This window comes from Diadema antillarum, unplaced genomic scaffold (assembly GCF_040938485.1).
Source record: "Diadema antillarum isolate AM-2024a unplaced genomic scaffold, OU_Dant_1.0 scf00000139, whole genome shotgun sequence".
Taxonomy (NCBI): Eukaryota; Metazoa; Echinodermata; class Echinoidea; order Diadematoida; family Diadematidae; genus Diadema; species Diadema antillarum.
The window spans coordinates 3,751,329-3,769,951 of NW_027271028.1; the positions used below are offsets into that span (position 1 = coordinate 3,751,329).

General features: G+C 38.9%; 1 protein-coding gene across 1 annotated transcript; it reads right to left on the reverse strand.

Annotated features, from left to right (window-relative positions):
* Nucleotides 1-680: 680 nt before the first annotated feature.
* On the reverse strand, nucleotides 681-13,270 carry LOC139721185 (U3 small nucleolar ribonucleoprotein protein MPP10-like). Its single transcript, XM_071632512.1, has 9 exons — nucleotides 13,155-13,270; nucleotides 10,386-11,151; nucleotides 9,191-9,363; nucleotides 8,306-8,492; nucleotides 5,779-5,920; nucleotides 4,774-4,979; nucleotides 3,762-3,983; nucleotides 2,080-2,313; nucleotides 681-824 (listed from the first exon to the last, which is right to left on the reverse strand). Exons 1-9 carry the CDS (start codon nucleotides 13,229-13,231, stop codon nucleotides 681-683), a joined length of 2,151 nt encoding a protein of 716 aa, XP_071488613.1. The 5' UTR covers nucleotides 13,232-13,270.
* Nucleotides 13,271-18,623: the final 5,353 nt, after the last annotated feature.

The window sequence follows — 18,623 nt, forward strand, 5'->3', positions numbered from 1 at the left end:
AGTGCATGTCTCTTTTAAGAGAGAATCATAGCATGAAGGGTGAAGAAATGGCAATGATAAGGAGAAATGCACTCTGATGAGAGTGCAGACCTCCGCCAAGGAGTTTTCCACCTATCCACCCGAGCTGAAAATCATCCAATTTCCCACTATAGAATCCTTTTGTTTACAGCGTACGTCATCAGCTTCCAGCTGCACGGCACCTCGCCCAAGCAGAGCACGCACTTTGGAGCACATATGCAAACCTCAAATACGCTCAGCTTGAACTTCCAGGTTCATTGACCCTGTCTGCAAAAACATCAAAAATCTTTCAAAGATCCATAAAAATTCCCGGATCACTACCAAAATTTAATCATCTCTAATTTGTGTCACTATCAACTTTTCCTGCAAGTTTCATCCAAATCGGTCAAAACTTTTGAGTTATTTTGCAGACAGACAGACAAACAAACAAACAAACCAATGCTGATGAAAACATAACCTCCTTCCTTGGCGGAGGTAATAAATAGCCACATATTTTTGGCTTGAGCTTGAGACACACAGTCAATGCGATTTTTGTCCAGACCAAGCACCAGATGGAGTGGGAGAAAAGTGAAAGAAAGAGAGATAAAGAAGTGGAGCTAGAGAGGAGAGAGAAGATACTGAATATGCGATGTTTGCTGTGCATTCCATAAACGTATCACTGTTCATAATTTGAGTTGGACACCAGACACTTGTTTCTTCTTTTTCTTCTTCTCCTTCAGTCCCTGTACTTGTGTCACGACTTCCTCCTGCAGCTTGCTGAAGAAAGCTTTGGAGGATTTCAAATTCCCTCTGGCACTGTCCGTATCCTGGATGATGAAATTCAGAGAGGGGAAACACATTTTACATAATTGAAGGAAATTGTATGCTTTCGGGAAATGACCGCACTTGATTTGATAATGAACTTTAATTTTTCTGCTAAAGCTGATTACATCTTGACACAAAATGAATCTCTAAACCATTTATATAATGAAGTCAAGTCATTGGAGAATTTACTCTCTGATCGCATTGTAATCAGACAAAAATATATCTACACAGTATTTAGGTACCTTGTAGAGTCGCAAAGACTTACATCAGTAACCCGATTTTGAACATACAGTCAACCTTGCTCAAGTTGACCTCGCATAAGTCAAATAATCACCTAAGTCGAAGGTTTTCTCAAGTCCTCTTCTCTTTGTATTCCTTTGATTTTAATCCCTCATAAGTAAAATTTTCTTTTAAGTTGATGCTATTTCTTCAGTCCAAATAGATTCGACTTCATAGGCAAGGTTGACTGTACATTGTTTCACCATGACCACAGGGTGTCAACGGACGCACATCAACTATGATATTTCAGTTATGCCAAAAGTTGCTCCTTCTATAACATGTGGAGGACTTGCATCCTCAACACCACTGCGTATTCTTCAAAGTCCCTTACACTGTTCTCAGAATCATTTCTGTCTGCAATTTGTATATCCTGCTGAGCCATACATCATCCATCCTCAAATGTTGGTCCACCTTTCCACCTATGAGGGGGTTCACTGAGGGATCAAGCTTAAGTATGTAAAGTATACTTGTATACTTATCCAATAGTGACAAGCCAGTGGAGTAAAATGTAGACAAAAGGGGCCTGAGCTTATGATCCTAGCAGAATCTTCATCAGAGGCAAAATGACATGTAATTATGGACTACACAAAGCAAGCACAATCTGAGGAGGGCTTCTGCTAGGGACACAGAACAATGGAAACAAAGGGGCAGGTTAGAAGTCAAAGGTAGTTAGCCAAACAGTTAAGGAAGGGGGATTAAAGCAGGGGGGTGAAGAGACAAAGGCAGAGGTGAGCCAGTGATGATCCCAAGGATCATAGGGGTAACCTGTGAAGGGTAAAGATAAATAGAGAGGCAAGATAAGGAACAACACATGGATAAAGAATAGGAACAGAGTGAAATGGAAGAGGGCCCTTAACCTGGTGTACAAAGATGTGGCAAAAAAAGAAAGAGAGAGAGAGAGCCAACCAACAAATAAAAAGTGCAAAACATATCAATGTATATCAAAAATGGTGCTTTACTCTCTTAGGATGTACCCACCTTGATAACAGTCGTGTTGCTGGAGGGCATCTTGCTGTTCTTTTCCAGCCGAGCGAGGGCAGCCTTTTTGCTGTACTTGTTCCCCATGCCGGGATTCAACTTCTGCACCGCCTTCTCGCGCTTCAGCCGCTCCTGGGCCCTCGCCCGCTGCTGCTGCTTCTTCCGGCGCAGCTCGCGCTTCTTGTCCGTCAGCGTCTTCTCCGCCTTTCCTTTCAGCTCCCCTTTCTCCTTGCCCTGAGGATGGCAAACGTTGTGAAGTCATTTTCAAAGTGTGTAAATACTAATTACCACCAGGGATGTGAATACAAAATCTGAGAGTCAACCAATCTTAGATAACATCATGGGGGGGGGGGGGGGGGGGAATAAAATATTGTAAGATGAGATTGCTTGCCATATTCGTTATATCAACATACTTCTCTATCTGCAGCTTGTAGTGCCTGAAATGTTACCACAATAAAAATCCCCAATACACACATTTTATATCTTTAATACAGACAGAATCTATTAACTCTTAATGTGCCAGGCCCAAAACCCCTAATGTGCCAGAGGTTTTTACCTAACGCCAGAACGTTTCGAAACTGGACTGACAATGAAATTTATAACCGCTATATCTCTGAAACTATTGACTGTTCTGAATTGAGTTCTACACAACATATATCAAGAAATGTTTGTTCTTTCATGTCATGCAGTCAGTTTGCCACAATATCTATCTGAACCTGAAATATTGCAGAAATAATTGATACATCAAAAAAATTAGAAGAAATATTTGTGTAGTATGAAAAAAAGAGTCAGTCATGTTTTTTTCTTCAATGAAACGCTCCCTTGACTCTGTGAGAAAGTTTTAGAGCAACATCTCCTCTTTCAAATGATAACAAAATTGCCTTCTAGAATTGTATGATTCCAAAGATACTAGCAGTTTATTTTGTCTTGGCAATTTCTCTTTCTGCCTCAGTAATTCATTCCCAAATCTGAGTCCTTTAGTCCCAGATCCTGTATTTGAAACTAAAGTAATTGTCCCGGGCCCTGGAATAGTGTCTTTTGTCCACCTGAGAAGGAAGAACCTGCTAATCCTCCTTTTGTCTAAGCGGAATGCGGGAGGGCGTACTCTATTGAAATCGGCAGGCCTTTGTCCACGCGCAATTCCTATGCTAGCGTGGGGACGATTAGTGACGTTCACCAAAACAAAAGGATGAAAGACTTGACTGACAAACGAAAGCTGACCCTCTCTGAGGGACAAAGTCAAAGCAGCTTCCGGCAGGACAGTAGGCCAAGCGGAACAATGCGAGTGGAACTGCATAGACAATACACGCAGATTCAATAGCATACACACGCGTGGTTTACCTATGAGACTTTTGATCCTTACACATCTCGCATCTAGCTGAAAAATTGTGTATTTACTCAAAATTTTCCAATGTAAGCATGCTCATATTTTTAGTGGAAACGATGGCTATGTTAATCAGCTACCAGTACATATCATTGGCAGTTGCTTGGTGTAACACATTATGGTACCAAGGAACTTAAATGATGAACGCTTTTCTTGCTCTTCTTAGTCGCCGATCGGCGACCATGGCACGTCAGGACTAAGGTCGCCGTTCGGCAACCATGGCACGTTAAGAGTTAAAAGTATGTTAATCCTAAGTTTTATATATAGAGAGAAAGAGCCGGGGACTACAGGAGGTCACCTGAATTTCTTCTGGAGCCAGGAGGGAGGATTCAGTGACAGTGAGGGGGATGACCTCTTCCATGGAGATGGCCGGGGTGTTGGTGATGACCTTGACCTCTGGCCGGACAGGCTTGGGTGTGAAGTGGTGTTGGGAGAGTGCGTCCAGCTTCATGAAGAGAGATTTCATCGACCTCTTGATGTCAGCATGCATCGGGTCCTCCTTCTCTTCTGTTTGTCCTTGCTAGATCATATAAAAGTCGGAAGAAAACAAAAATAAAGCAAAAGGAAATGGTGAATCTCATATTTTCCTTTCTTCTGCTTCCTCGAGTGTGGCAGTGTATGTTTCGGGATGTTGCTCAAAGGAAGACCTTATTCTACAAATCAGTAGCGGAGGACTTGAATGAATCCTTTTATTTGTGCTAATGATGTACCATTCAGTGAAGAAGTCTACTGCTCTTGACTAAGAGGAGCATGGAAAGAAAATCAAGCAAGTTTTTTTCACTCTTTATGCACAAATCTTCAGAGACCGTTGCACTCATGATTGGTTTCATTCTACTCTGCCACTTGCAATTTTATAGAAAAGTGGGGGAAGGAGGTCCTTTAAGAGCTACATGCTAAAATTCCCGTATCCATGCATGCCATGTGGACATTGTCTATATGGGGAATTAAAGTTCATGCTGTCTTGCCATTAGAGGGCATTCTAAAGGAATTAGATGCATGCTACCATAGGCAAAGCCAAGGTAATGAATATGTCAATAAAAGTCTAAAGAAAACAGAGCCATTTATGCACAAGCAAAGCTTTAGGCACCCCTCTGTGTGGACCCATTTATGGAACCGGGGGGTGTTTCATAAAGCTGTTCGTAAAGTTACGAACAACTTACGAGCGACTGGTGATCGGTGCTTGTGCTGAATTATGGAAATTCTGGTAAGTATAGCACATCAGAACTGATCACCAGTCGCTCGTAAGTTGTTCGTAACTTTACGAACAGCTTTATGAAACCGGGCCCGGGAATCTGAGACAGATGCTGTACCTGGGTCTGTTTGATGAACTCTTGCTCGTAGATCTCCCCGAGGCTGAGCTTGCTCTTCTCCTGGTCCAGTGTGATGCGCTTCTTGAACTCGTAGGCCTCCTCCTTGGGCTTGGTCTTGCGGTGGACGTCGTCCCAGGCCTGGTCCAGGACCCGCTGCTTGATGATGTCCTCCAGGGTCCGGGTGGTCTCCTCCGTGATGATGGGAGCTGAGTGATGGCCAGATTAGAAAAAAGGATCTTCAGAAATTTCTTGATGGGAATATTGCACAAGAAAAGCCTTCTGAAAGAATGCCTGAATGCTCAAGCTATGCCTTCAAATAAGCCAGTTCGTAATTCCACTTTGCGCATGAGCAGAAAAAGGTCTTTTGTACCAACAGGCATGTTGGTTTGTAAATTCTCTATTAAAGAAAGGCATCTGTGATGTGATGATTATTTATGTGATCCTTACAAATAATGCTTTCTAACACATCAACCAGACAGTAAGCCTGGTATTTGGCAGTATTAAACGAGAAAAATATATATCATTACACGTATATCAGGGGAAAACAATGAAATACACACTTCCCCAGGTATTGATTAACAGATCATTCTTGTCACCTGCCCTGCGCAAGTTTATTCTTTGTTTCAACATGAATTCTATAAATTGTTATGTCAGGCAAGCTCATGCATTATGCTGCTTTCAAAACAAGTGAAGTGCCTAGCCAACTGAAAAAAAAAAAGAGCGGTCATTTATACCAATGTACACATGAGCTAATTATGAACTGGCTTTGGATAGTCATACAATGCCTGTATACAACAAGAAGTTGGCATTGCCACGTGCAAGATTTACAGAGTAAAGAAAAAGACCGGTGAATTAGAGCTCACTGGTTCTATGAAGTTGGTATTTTTTCCTCCCCACATAAAGCGTCATCCCCTAAGTTACTGAATAAAGCTGTGCTGAAGGTCAAACAAAAGTACAATTGTAATGCATCATAGCACTGAGATGATTTCCGGGATGCCATCCTACCCGGCCTTGTTGCCACGTCAAAATCCAGATTCTCCTCCAAGAGACTGTTCTCCGGCCTCTTTGCAGCTCCGACCTCCCCACCAAGCTGCCAGGACTTCTCGGCAATGTTACCCTGCTCCAGTTCACTGATTCTCTGTCGCAACTGTGTATAGTAAATGTCACAGACGGTGTGATATGGGGTGAAATGCAATGCATTTAGACTTAATTTTCAACATTTGCCTAACGCTGACCTGTTTCATAAACAGCTTTGATATTATTGTATGTTGCAGTAACTTCAGTTACCATGGCAGCAGCCAGGAAACAACTAATCAGTTGAAAGCACTCTGGCCATTGCCACCATATCTTGACCTGCTGCAACTTATAGTAACCGCAAACATCTTTATGAAACAGCCCTCAGTGCTACTGAGACAGGCCTAGTACGACTAAATGATATTATCAAGACACAATGATGTATGTAGAACATGAAGATAATTCAAATTGTATGTAGGTTTACACAAGACATAACTTAGTACAAATCAATCATGGCTCCTCCTGTTTCAATCTTTTCACACACTGGTCAGTTTATCACCAGTCTTTTCAAAATTTGTTGCCCTGTTTGGTAACACAAGAGTTGTTTCACAATTGTCACTTCATCTTGGCTTGAAGAGGACAAAAGTCTCTGTTTAACAAGGCAAGTGCCATAATGTGTCTCGCCCATTCGCGCACAAGAAATTGTATGCGAATGGGATATAACAGATAAAAAAAACAGATATAACAGATAAAAAAAGATATAAGAGTAAAATTTTATAGCAAAAAAGAAATGTGCCATAAAAACTTAACATTGAGCCCTTAAAGTCCACCATCCACTCCCCAAGGGACATCTACCATCCAAGTTTGGTAACAAATGGACCTATGGATCAAAAGTTATGACCTACAGAAACGCGCCATAAAAACTTAACATTGGGATCTAAAAGTTCGTTGACCCATGCTTGTGACCATTGACCTTGTGGTGACCATCCACTCCCCAAGGGACATCTACCATCCAAGTTTGGTCACAAATGGAGTTACATGTATGTATCAAAAGTTATGACCCATAATAGAAACGCGCCATAAAAACTTAACATTGGGCCCTTAAAGTTTGTTGACCCCTGCCTGTGACCTTTGACCTTGTGGTGACCATCCACTCCCCAAGGGACATCTACCATCCAGGTTTGGTGACAAACGGACCTATGGATCAAAAGTTATGACCCATAATAGAAACGCGCCATAAAAACTTAACATTGAGCTCTAAAAGTTCATTGACCCATGCTTGTGACCTTTGACCTTGTGGTGACCATCCACTCCCCAAGGGACATCTACCATCCAAGTTTGGTAACAAACGGAGTTATGGATCAAAAGTTATGACCCATAATAGAAACGCGCCATAAAAACTAAGCATTAGGCCCTAAAGTTCATTGACCCCTGCCTGTGAGCTTTGACCTTGAGGTGACCTTCATAATTATGGTAAAATGTGAAACTTTGTATGACCCCTCTTCCCTCGAAGTTTGATTGCAATTGAAGCCCAGAGTAAAGAGTTATTGAAGTTTTTGTAGCGTTTCGGACAGACGACGGAAGAACGGACGACGGACGGACAGACGCCGCAGGCAATCCCTTAGTCTCCCCTCACCTCCGGTGGGCTCGACAAAAACCCTAAAATGTCAAGCCTGAATCAACTTCACTCCACGTCTTCTCGAAAGCTTGTTCAAGATCACTACAACCAAAACAAAAGAGCTCAAATACAATGTATGCTTAAAATCCAGCTGGCACTAACCTAAAACCTGCTGCAGAATAAGTCAGAGGCTTCACTGCAGCACTGATTTGGGATAGCATTCATTTCAACATCAGTCAATCCCCCCCACAGGAAGTGATACACACATTTATTGGAACAGACAGCGGGGTAATTTTTCTAAACTTCTGACTGATACCAACTGATATCACATCAAAATGAGAGTGCCATTAACTTGATCCAACGTCAAATGTAGCAACCTTAGAGGAATCTACATTTACGATTACATACTAATTACAGACAGCATGTTTAGAGGTAGCCTATAATCTAGGCGGAGGATGCAGCTATTGTCTTTGCTAAGTGATACGTCTGACGTGGCGAGACTGAACAGTGGATGCCTGTGAAGCATCCACCGCCTATATCCACTCGTCTGGCTTTAGTCATTGGTTTCTTATTATCGACTATGAATCAGTTGGCAGTTTTTCGTACAAAAACTGCCAAGACTAAAGCCCGATGAGTGGATATACAGTGTAGGCGGTGGATGCTTCCACTGTTCGTAAAGACGTAGTCTTGCTGCATCAGACATATCACGTAGCAAAGGCAATATTCTCACTGCATCAGATGTTTAATCGCGTTACAGCAAAGACAAAAGCTGCATACTCCGCCTACATTACAGGCTACTTTAGAGGCTGTCCATCAATACTCTTGACACACGCAGCAGGTTCAGATACCAGTCACCAATGTATTTTTGACAAAGCAGGTTTAGATGCTGTTCATTGATACCTTTTCTTGACGCTTTTCAAAGGAAGACTGCTCCCCTCCATCTTTTCTCTTCTTCTGAGGCCCTCCCAAGATGTCTCCATAGTCCTCCCCCTCACTCTCACTGCTTCCTCCAAATAAGTTGTCCTTGTTCCCAGTGGCTGAGGACTTCCTCAGCTCCTCCAATAAGTCCTCATCTGCATCTTCAAAGCTTGATGATTGCGAGTGAAAATGGAATAGGGGCTTGAGGTGTATAAACATTCATGGGCCTCACGATATGTTTCGACATACACATTGACAGCATGAGAAAATGACCACGATACCAATTCCCCTTGTGAGCATTAGTGTAGTAAGTCTTGGATGATAGCTCAAAGAGGTAAATAACTTTGTCGACCTAAGAAAGCCCAGACAGCATCACACACAAATGTAATACTGTCTGTGATTTTAAGATGTCAGATATGTGTGCCAAATCACTTCTGGTATACATGAGTAGACCTCATGAGATAACACAACTTGCTAGTAAGTTTTTGTCTCCCAGACATTAAAACATAAATTACAGTCAAACCTGTCTCTAGCAGCCACCCAAGGACTTCACAGACAAAAAAGTGGTTGTTACAGACAGGTGGCCAATATAGACAGATATTTAACATGTTTTTTTCTCTCAGAGGGAATTGTTTTTAGTGGTCATATATGGCAAGTGACCGCCATAGACAGGTGGTTGCAAAGAGAGGTTTGATTGTACCATAATTTTGTTGTGAACAAGCAATGCCTTCAATGGATGAACAAACAATACACAAGTTCTACAACTTGCCTCACAAAACATAACTGACACAAAGAAATATAGGAACCCTAGTTCATACAAGCATTTTGCAATTGTAGTTTTAGCAAAATACAGAATTGACACAATACCTTTCCTCATCAAAATCTTTCTCCTTTTCTTGGCCACCATGTATATCCTCTTCCTCGTCTTTGTCTTCCTTATCCTCTTCTTCAAGGAAATGTACTTTCTTCTTCGTTGGCATATTCTGGACTTGAGTTCCTGGCTCACTGAAGAAATCACTGTACATGAAGTCCCTTGAACTCTTTTTCTGTTCAGTCAGAAAAAAAATAAAACAAAAAGGCATAAACAATATACAAATGCTACTCCAAACAGGCAGAGCCATCATCTTTTGATATTCATGCACACACTGATCTAGGCCACGAAAGACAAGCATGCAAAACACGCTATCCCATTCCCCCTTGCTCAAATTTGGGTTCACGGACAGATTTCATCTGCTGGACTTTGACAGACTTCCCTTATATCTTGCTGGGATTAAAATAACACCATGACTTGCAAATATAAATGTATTTATGAACAGATAAAACAGTTTATGAATAATAAATTAATGAACAAATAAATGAACAAATGAACAAATGAATGAATAATTCATAAATCAATGGGAAAAAATATGAGGCAGAATATTCCAAATCCTTGAAGGAAAATGCTTTCAGACAGATCATAATTATTCTGGTTGTGAAAACTGATTGCAACCCATTGATGGGCTAAATGACAGTGAATCATTCAAAGTTCACTCGTCAGTCCTTTGCACGGATCTCACATAACAAAAACTGCATGCAGATCCATCATACACTGAAAATGCACATATTTACAGTTGAACCTCTCGTATCCGGACAAGTCGGGACCGGGGCTCATCCGGATAAGGGATTTGGCCGGATACGGGAGACTCAATGCTTTATACATGTACATATACATACACATGTACTGATTTAGCCCATTGTAGTACCACATGTAGTAATGTGTATACTGCAACCTTTTCATTGTTACACTCAGTAACAGACCCCAAAATAGAGGTTCGTGTTTGCAAGAATGAAATCATTTTCTTTTATAAATTCTTGGGATGATTTACCTAAATAATTATTAAGAAATGTATCAAGTATATGTAATACATTGTGTTTGTGTAGGAGATCTCAAGGAGTTGGGAATCCCCCTTTCCTCCCGTAATTATTAAAAAAAAAATCACGGCGAGATTGCGTCCGTATAATAGAGAGATCCAGATAAAGGGAGGCCGGATAAGAGAGGTTCAACTGTACATGTACACTGTACCTTTCCTGCTGCTATCTGACGTTCGTCTTCGTCTGACGATGCATCATCAAAATAGTCCACCATTTCATCGTCGTCTTCCTCCCCCTCACCCTCCTCCCCCTCCTCATCATCACCACCAGTCTTCCCTCCCGCTTCTCTCCGCTCCATCTGTCGCAGGCGTTTTGCCTCTCTGGCGTCCTCCATCTCCAGAAACCTCTCCATGTCATCAAGTTTGAAAAACATGTCATCCACAACTGAAGACTTAGTCCTTCCCTTACCACTATGTGCAGAGTCCTCTTTCACTGAAACTTTTCCTCTAAGTTTAGTCCTGGATTGCAGCGAATCTATGTCGAAATTGGTGTCGGACTCGTCACTATCGTCGAAATCCTCACCATCCTTTTTGTGTCCAGTTCTTTGAATGTCCGCGTCGGACACGTCAGGATCTTCTTCACCATCATCCTGATCATCTGAGTGTTCATCCTCATCCTCTGTATGGTCACTCTCATCCGTTTCTCCCTCCTCGCCTTGTGACACCATTTCTTGCCTTCGTGCATGTCGCTGACTGCTGCTTCCTGCCACGGACTTGGCGACACGCTTCAGAAGACTGTTAATGCACGGTTCATTCTGCAGCTCCAGCTCCTGCCATATCTGCTCCTCGTCGAAGCCTTCTGTGATGAGCTCGGAGAGTGGGTTTGACGAACCAATGGTCTCCCGGTCATGACTTGCAGCCTCGTCAAACAGGGACTTGGTGCAGGATGTGAGAACAGCTTCATGCTTTGGCTGACAACTGTAATCATATCAATTATATAGTACATAAGGTTATTGTGATTGCCTATATTATACAGTGTGTATAGACTACGCACAAGCAGTATTGTAAATCATAAATTTGAAAGCACTGATTAACTGATATGACATTGCTGACGCAGGTTTGTGAAACATAATCATTATTACATAGCCTATTACAAGCAGCATCACTGTCTAGGATCTTAAAACTAACATATTTCTAGTTTTCAGCAACACTGCTATCACACACTGAAAAACAGAAATTGTAATTTAAGAGTAAGCCCTTCTTCTTCTTCTAAATCTACAAAAGGGCTTTGTAGCCCATCACAAAGATCAACTTGACCTGCATACTGTAAAATGAGGAATGTTTGCGTGCATTCTAATTTTGTGAGAGCCAAGATTCGTGAAATTAAAATGCATGCGAAGTCTCTTGTCTACACTATACGCATTGAATGCCAGAGCCAGAGGCACTTCACAAATATTTCATGTCAGGAAAAAGGCAGTTGGCTCCAATTCGCGAAAATTACAGTACCTGGTGGGAGCTGGTACTTCTTGTTTTTGAGGAGGAACGTATTCCTGCTCATGCTACGTCCCTTCTATCTAGGGACAGTGGTTTAACATCCCTCCCCCCCCCCCCCCCCTTCACAGCGGTGTCCATGAGTATGAGTCTATGACACATTGGCTGCAGATCTCCAGAGGAGAATCGTAAATTGATAAATGCAACTCAAAAAATGTGTGCAAAAAATATTATAAAACTCCTCCAGCAGACAGACTGATTTTTTCTGTCTATATTATTGTCTAATCTTGTCGGTACTGCACCTACCGCCGCTGCTGGGCTATAAATGTGCAGTCCCTCATGCATACAGTTGCAGGACTTTAAAATCTTGTTTTAGACAAACAAGATTTAAAATTAAAGGACAAGTTCACCTTCATTGACATGTGGGTTGAGTGAATGCAGCAATATTAGTAGAACACATCAGTGAGAGTTTGAGGAAAATCCGACAATCCGTTCAAAAGTTATGAATTTTTAAAGTTTCTGCTCAGTCATGGCTGGATGAGAAGACTACTGTAGCTTGTGATGTCACACGAGTACAACGGTATAAAAAAGTATAAAGAAAATTCACCTTATTTTCACTTTTCTCGCATAACAAAAGAACACTCGATGTCTCTCTTTCAGAAGGCAAGGGGAATAATATTATCCTTAACATACATCAGTAGCAAGTCCAAGAAATGTGCACTTGAGTCTTTATTCAAAAGTAAAATTTTGTGAAATTCTCTTTGTATTTTCATTATATCGTTGCACGCATGTGACATCACACACTGTAGTAGTCTTCTCATCCAGCAGTAATTGCGCAGATACTTTAAAAATTCATAACTTTTGAACGGATTTTCCTCAAACTTTCACTGATGTGTTCTACTAATTGTTGCATTCACTCAATCCACATGTACATGAAGGTGAACTTGTCCTTTAAAGTATCGATATTGATTGCAGATTTTGTTTCAGCTGGCAGTGTGTTCCAAATTGGGATTGTCCTTGGGTAAAGTGAGTGATGACAACAATCTTTGTTGGTCTGAATAGTGTTGTAATTCAAGGATTGATTTGACCTTGTTGCTGGTCGACTTCTGGCATTCCTTTTTTAGCTGTTAACATGGTTAAGAAGATTTATGTTTGACGGAATTACACTCGAGTAACACTAACAGTTGAAGTTAGGTTCTAAATTTACACCGCGGCGTAGAGTAGGCGCAGCAGTCAATGTCAAGCTACTCTACTACTAGTAAATTAGTTTCAATTTACTCTAGATCTACTAGAAACCCTAACATTATATGATTATAATTTACGAGACACGCGACACAACAGCAAGTGCATGTGTACAACACATTTTTATATACATGGGACTACACGTGCAGGTAGAGAGGCATGTCGGCACTTAAAATACATTAATCTAATTCTATCAACAGTCTTCATACTTCATAAAAATAGGTAATGATACCACATTACGTTCTTACCTTATGTAGTTTTCTGGAACCTTGGTGGCACCTTCAAAAGAACGTAAAACGGCGCGTAGCTTTTTGTTATTTGCCATTTTCGCGACAGCAACATGCTTTCACACACACGTGTGTACAGTATCCGCTTATCGGTAATGCCGCTGGTGTGTGCACAACACAAGCAAGCGCTTGCAGCGAGCCGCGCCGAGGGGGCCGCGCTTATCGGTTTCCCCGATCCAGCTACGTGGCTATCTGCATCATCCTGCCCCTGCTGGTGGCGTATGGTCAGTCCCGTGTATAGCCAGTGTCGATTGATTGATTGATGGATTGATTAATATTGATTGATTGATTGATTGATTGATTGATTGATTGATTGATTGATTGATTGATTGATTGATTGATTGATTTGAATGATTTGCTAAAAGAAATTATACAATATATAGTAAGACCCCTTACTCACATTTATAATTTGTCCATCGTTTGTGGTATTGTGCACGATAAAATGAAAATCGCAAAAGTTGTTCCTATTCTTAAAAAAAGGAAATCGTACAGAAATAGGTAATTATCGACCTATATCTTTACTTACAGTTTTTTCTAAAATTCTTGAAAAACTTGTATACCGGTACTCTAGACTTATTGCATTTCTTAAGTCATGTAATATTTTTTCTACTTCTCAATTTGGTTTCCGTGAAAGGCACACAACATCTCATGCTATCTTGTGTTTAGTAGAGAAAATAGCATCTGCCCTAGATAATCATCTTCATACTATTGGTATATATTTAGACTATTCCAAAGCGTTCGACACTGTCAATCATGATATCTTGTTGCATAAGCTCTATTATTATGGTATTAGTAAGAGGATCAGCACTTGAATGGTTTAAAAGTTATCTTAGAAACAGACAACAGTTTGTACAACTAAATGGTACTGGTTCTAGTATGCAGTCTGTCACCTGTGGAGTACCCCAAGGGTCTCTTCTAGGACCGCTGTTATTTATTCTCTATGTAAATGACTTTCAAAAATCATCAAGTGTCTTTTCTTTCTTGATATTTGCAGATGACACTAGTATTTTTTGCTCTAACAAAGACCTGCGTGTCCTGTTGGAGACATGAAATATGGAATTACATGGATTAACTAATTGGATTCATGCCAATAAGTTATCCTTGAATCTGCTTAAAACAAAATACATGTTATTTAGTAATACAGACACCTTAATGCCTGGTCCTGTAATTTTTGATAATGTTCAGATTGAAAGAGTTATATCAACCAAATTTCTTGGTATCCATATTGATGATAAGTTGAATTGGAAAAGGCATACAACTCACCTTTGTAATCTTCTCTCTAGAAATGTAGGTATGATGAACAAACTAAAGTCTTTTCTTCCAAATAGAATTTTGGCCATGCTATATTCATCTTTGATTTTGCCTTACTTAAACTATGGTGTATTAGCTTGGGGTGCTACAGCCAAAATTCGCTTAGAAAAAATTTTGCTTCTTCAAAAGAGAGCTGTTAGGATTATGTCATCAGCAAATACACATGCTCATACTGATACGCTGTTTTATGGGAATAATGTTTTGAAAATACAAGATATTTATTTATTGTATTTGGCATCCCTCATGTATCAGATCAATAATGGTAATGTGCCCCACGCAATAGCGTCCATGTTTGTTAAGAATGATAGAATACACAATTATTGTACAAGACAGGCTGCTTTATATCATTTCACATCAGTCAGAACCCAACTCAGAAATAATACTGTCGCATTGGCAGGCCCAAAATACTGGAAATCCTCTTTTAGACAGGCCATTAGCCTATCTGGATTTAAACGTAAGATGAAATCTTATCTTCTTGACAGATACAATTAATCCTGATGTTTTGTTGTTGTTTTTTTGTATTACTGTACTTCAGATGAAATAACTTGCATAGTTATAAATATGCATGTTTGTGCATAATGTGAGTCTGTTTTATGAATGGCAATTGGAGTCCTTTTTCAAATTGTTGTTTATGAGGTCCTGCTGTACAAAATATTTGTGTGACATACAACTTGTGTCAAATATTTTGACCTTGCTTCTGTGTATTGAAATTTGAACCTGTATATTTCTTTGTTTATTATTTTTTTACACTCTGAAATTTGTCAGAGGGAATACATACATGTGTTACCACTGTTGATAAAGTTCCATAAATTGTAATTTTTAAATCGGGCTGAGTGTTAAATTCACATCTTTATGAATAATTAGATATATGTAGGCTTTTTGATATAATCTGCTTTATTGGTTTAAAATTTGTTTTTTCATTGATTAATGCTGAGCTACATCTTAGTTAAGCACTGGATATCTTGTAAGTCATTGCCTTTATTTTCACCCTCTTTACTCTTGTCCCTGTAACTGTGTGTCCAAGTCCAAGTTATTTTTTTTTCTCCTTCCCATTATTCAATCCCCTATTCTGTTTAAATACATTTTTTCTTTTAACATCCGTTAGTGTGCTTTCTCTCCCCCCCCCATAATCATCATTTCATTTTCGCATATTGTATGTATATATTGTACATAGTTTTCAGGCTGAATTTTCCAGTCTTGTGTATCTGGTGTGTTTTTTTTTTGTTTTGTTGTTGTTTTGTTTTGTATCTGTAAATAGGAGTTTCTGCAATTTGCAAGCTGTGCTTCTCAGCAGGACTCCTACATCTTTTCCACTTCATGTATATGTTAACTCTTTTTAGCTATCTGTCATATTTTGTGTAATCATTGATTTCTTGTCTTCACCCAATATTACAATTTCTGTACTTTGTTTTCTTGGTGGAATTGAACAAATAAATTGAATTGAATTGAATTGAATTGAATTGATTGATTGATTGATTGATTGATTGATTGAGGTTTATAACATTCCTAAGTGAGATAATGAGAAACATCAATTTTTAAGAAAGGAGATAAAAGTAATCCAGGTAATTATAGGTAATTATTATGGTAATTATAGACCAATTTCGATTTTACCGATAATAAGTAAATTATTTGAAAAGTTAATCAATAAACGTGTTGTAGACTTTTTGGAAAAATATGAAATTTTATACAAACATCAATATGGATTCAGGCATGGATAGGCCTACAGTACCGGTACCAAACTTTCACTTATAAATCTAATTAATCAAATTACAAATAGTACTGATGAAGGGCAGTCAACGATCGGAGTTTTCATTGATTTTGCAAAAGCTTTTGATACGATAAATCATACAATTCTTCTTAAAAGCTTGAACATTACGGAATCCGAGGTTTAGCTTTACAATGGTTTAGGAACTATTTAAAAGACAGGCAACAATTTATATGTTATTATGACTGCATATCTTCAAATGAATTAATCTCGTGTGGTGTTCCTCAAGGATCTGTTTTGGGTCCAACTCTTTTTCTCATCTATATTGATGATTTGCCCAATTCAACTTCATATTTTGATTTTAGATTATTTGCCGATGATTCTAATCTTTTTCATACTTTCAATACAAATGAGCACAATATAAACTTAGCAGATATTAGTAAGAATATAAAAGATGTGATTGCATGGTGTAATTCAAACAAGCTAACAGTTAATATCAATAAATCTAAGTACAATATAAATTATTTTTAAAAGCAGGCATAAAAAAAATTGAAATCCGTTTTAGAGTCAGTTGATTCAATATCTTTTCTCGGAATCCGTATTGATGAAAACTTAAATTGGTAGAAACACATCAATAATGTATGCACTGTTTTAAGCAAAAATAGGACTTTTGTACAGAATACGACACTTCGTCTCTAAACAAATACTACTACTGTTATACAATGCTTTTATTCTACCTCACATAACCTACAGATTGGAGGTCTGGGGCGGAACAAACAAAACTTTCTTAAATCCTATTCTAATTCTACAAAAGAGAATGTCAAGAGTGATAACATTCCAAAGTTTCAGGCATCACTCAGCACATTTATTGTATGAACTAAAATTATTGGGTGTATTCAAGGAACATAGATACCTAATTGGAATATTTATCTATGATCTATTGAATGATAACCTACCTCATAAAGCATCGTATTATTTTTCTCATATTGACCATACATACGAAACAAGAAACAAAGAAATGTGCAATTTTAAACTAAAAACTGTCAGAACAGAATTAGGGAAGCGATCAATAGCATATTCAGGTGTTCGTAAAATATGGAACAATCTTTCAACTGATTTACGTTATACATCCTCTCGTAAAAAAGTTTTGTTAAGTCTTCAAGAAGAATTTATTGGAAGAATACACATAATTTGAATAAATTTGTTTATTGTAATCCACAAAGCAAAAACTTCAATTCTAGTAATGTAAGTATTGTAAGTATAATATCAATGTCAAAATGTTGATCTTGTACATAGTGTAAATACACTTGTTTATAATATAAATAATTTTATTGTTTAATTTATATATTCTTCTTCTGTATTCAAGGGCCAACGTCCACTAGCGTTGCTATTTGTTGGACCCTTTTACCAAATTTGTAAATATGTTTGTACTTTCATATTCATATTGTTGATAAGTTTGATTCTATACTTTCATGTCTTGTATTCCTGTTAATTGTATTATTATTATTGTATTCTCCATGATTGTATATCTGTGATTGTAAACTTGTAAACTTGAACTTAAATTTGGTAATAAAAATCATTCATTCATTCATTCTTATGAAATATGAAAGAGCATGTAATTTTAAGAAGGATTCAACGTTTATATGATGAAAATTAGTTTTCAAATGGCTGAGATATCCAAAAAAAGTGATGATAATAAAAGGCGACAGGCCACGCCTTTTATTAGGATCTCTTTGTTTCACTTTGTTTTTGGATATCTCAGCCATTTCCAAACCGATTTTCATCAAATAAACTTTTGATACCCCTCAGAATTGCATGCTTTTTGACACTGTTTCTAAATATCTCGCAAAACGTTAAAAGCAAAAAATCCTCACCTCAACCAGAACTGTACACACCCTTTAATTGATTAAATGGTTGATTGATTGATTGATAGATTGATTTTGTTTTAATCTTTTTCTTTTGAGCCAAATAAAAGACAGAGCTAAAAGTTACTGCTATGAAGACATTAATGACTGTATAATAGGCCTACGTATGTTCAAGCGTGCTTATGGAGGATCCAGTGGTGTCCTGCGCACGGGGCCGGGAGTGGGGGATGGGGTTAAAGATAATATGAAGTTTTGGTACCTTTACAAAGTTTCCCTGAGATTGCCTTGTCTTAGTTTGTGTTTCAGGTTAAAGTACCTTTCATATAACCAACACAGTGAGACTTACTCGCCCCAAAGTGCTCTCATATCTTAGTAATCATGCAATAATGGTTTCGGATATTATCGACGCTGTACAACGTCAATAAATACTAACGGCTCGTTCGAATCGTTCGAATCTTTATATAGCTCCCTCAACGATCATTCTGCGTGTAACTCGTGAGAACCGGATCGCCAGCACAGAACTTGTGTAGAGTTCTGTGACCGCCAGTT

What these genes read in the sequence shown, in the direction of transcription:
- LOC139721185 (XM_071632512.1), bottom strand. Translation starts at nt 13,231, where the DNA reads ATGGCAAATAACAAAAAGCTACGCGCCGTTTTACGTTCTTTTGAAGGT. An exon ending in TGACGTGGCAACAAGGCCGG is followed by an intron (nt 4,980 to 5,778) that starts GTAGGATGGCAT and finishes GCCATCACTCAG; the next exon opens with CTCCCATCATCACGGAGGAG. An exon ending in TGGCTCCAGAAGAAATTCAG is followed by an intron (nt 2,314 to 3,761) that starts GTGACCTCCTGT and finishes TGCCATCCTCAG; the next exon opens with GGCAAGGAGAAAGGGGAGCT.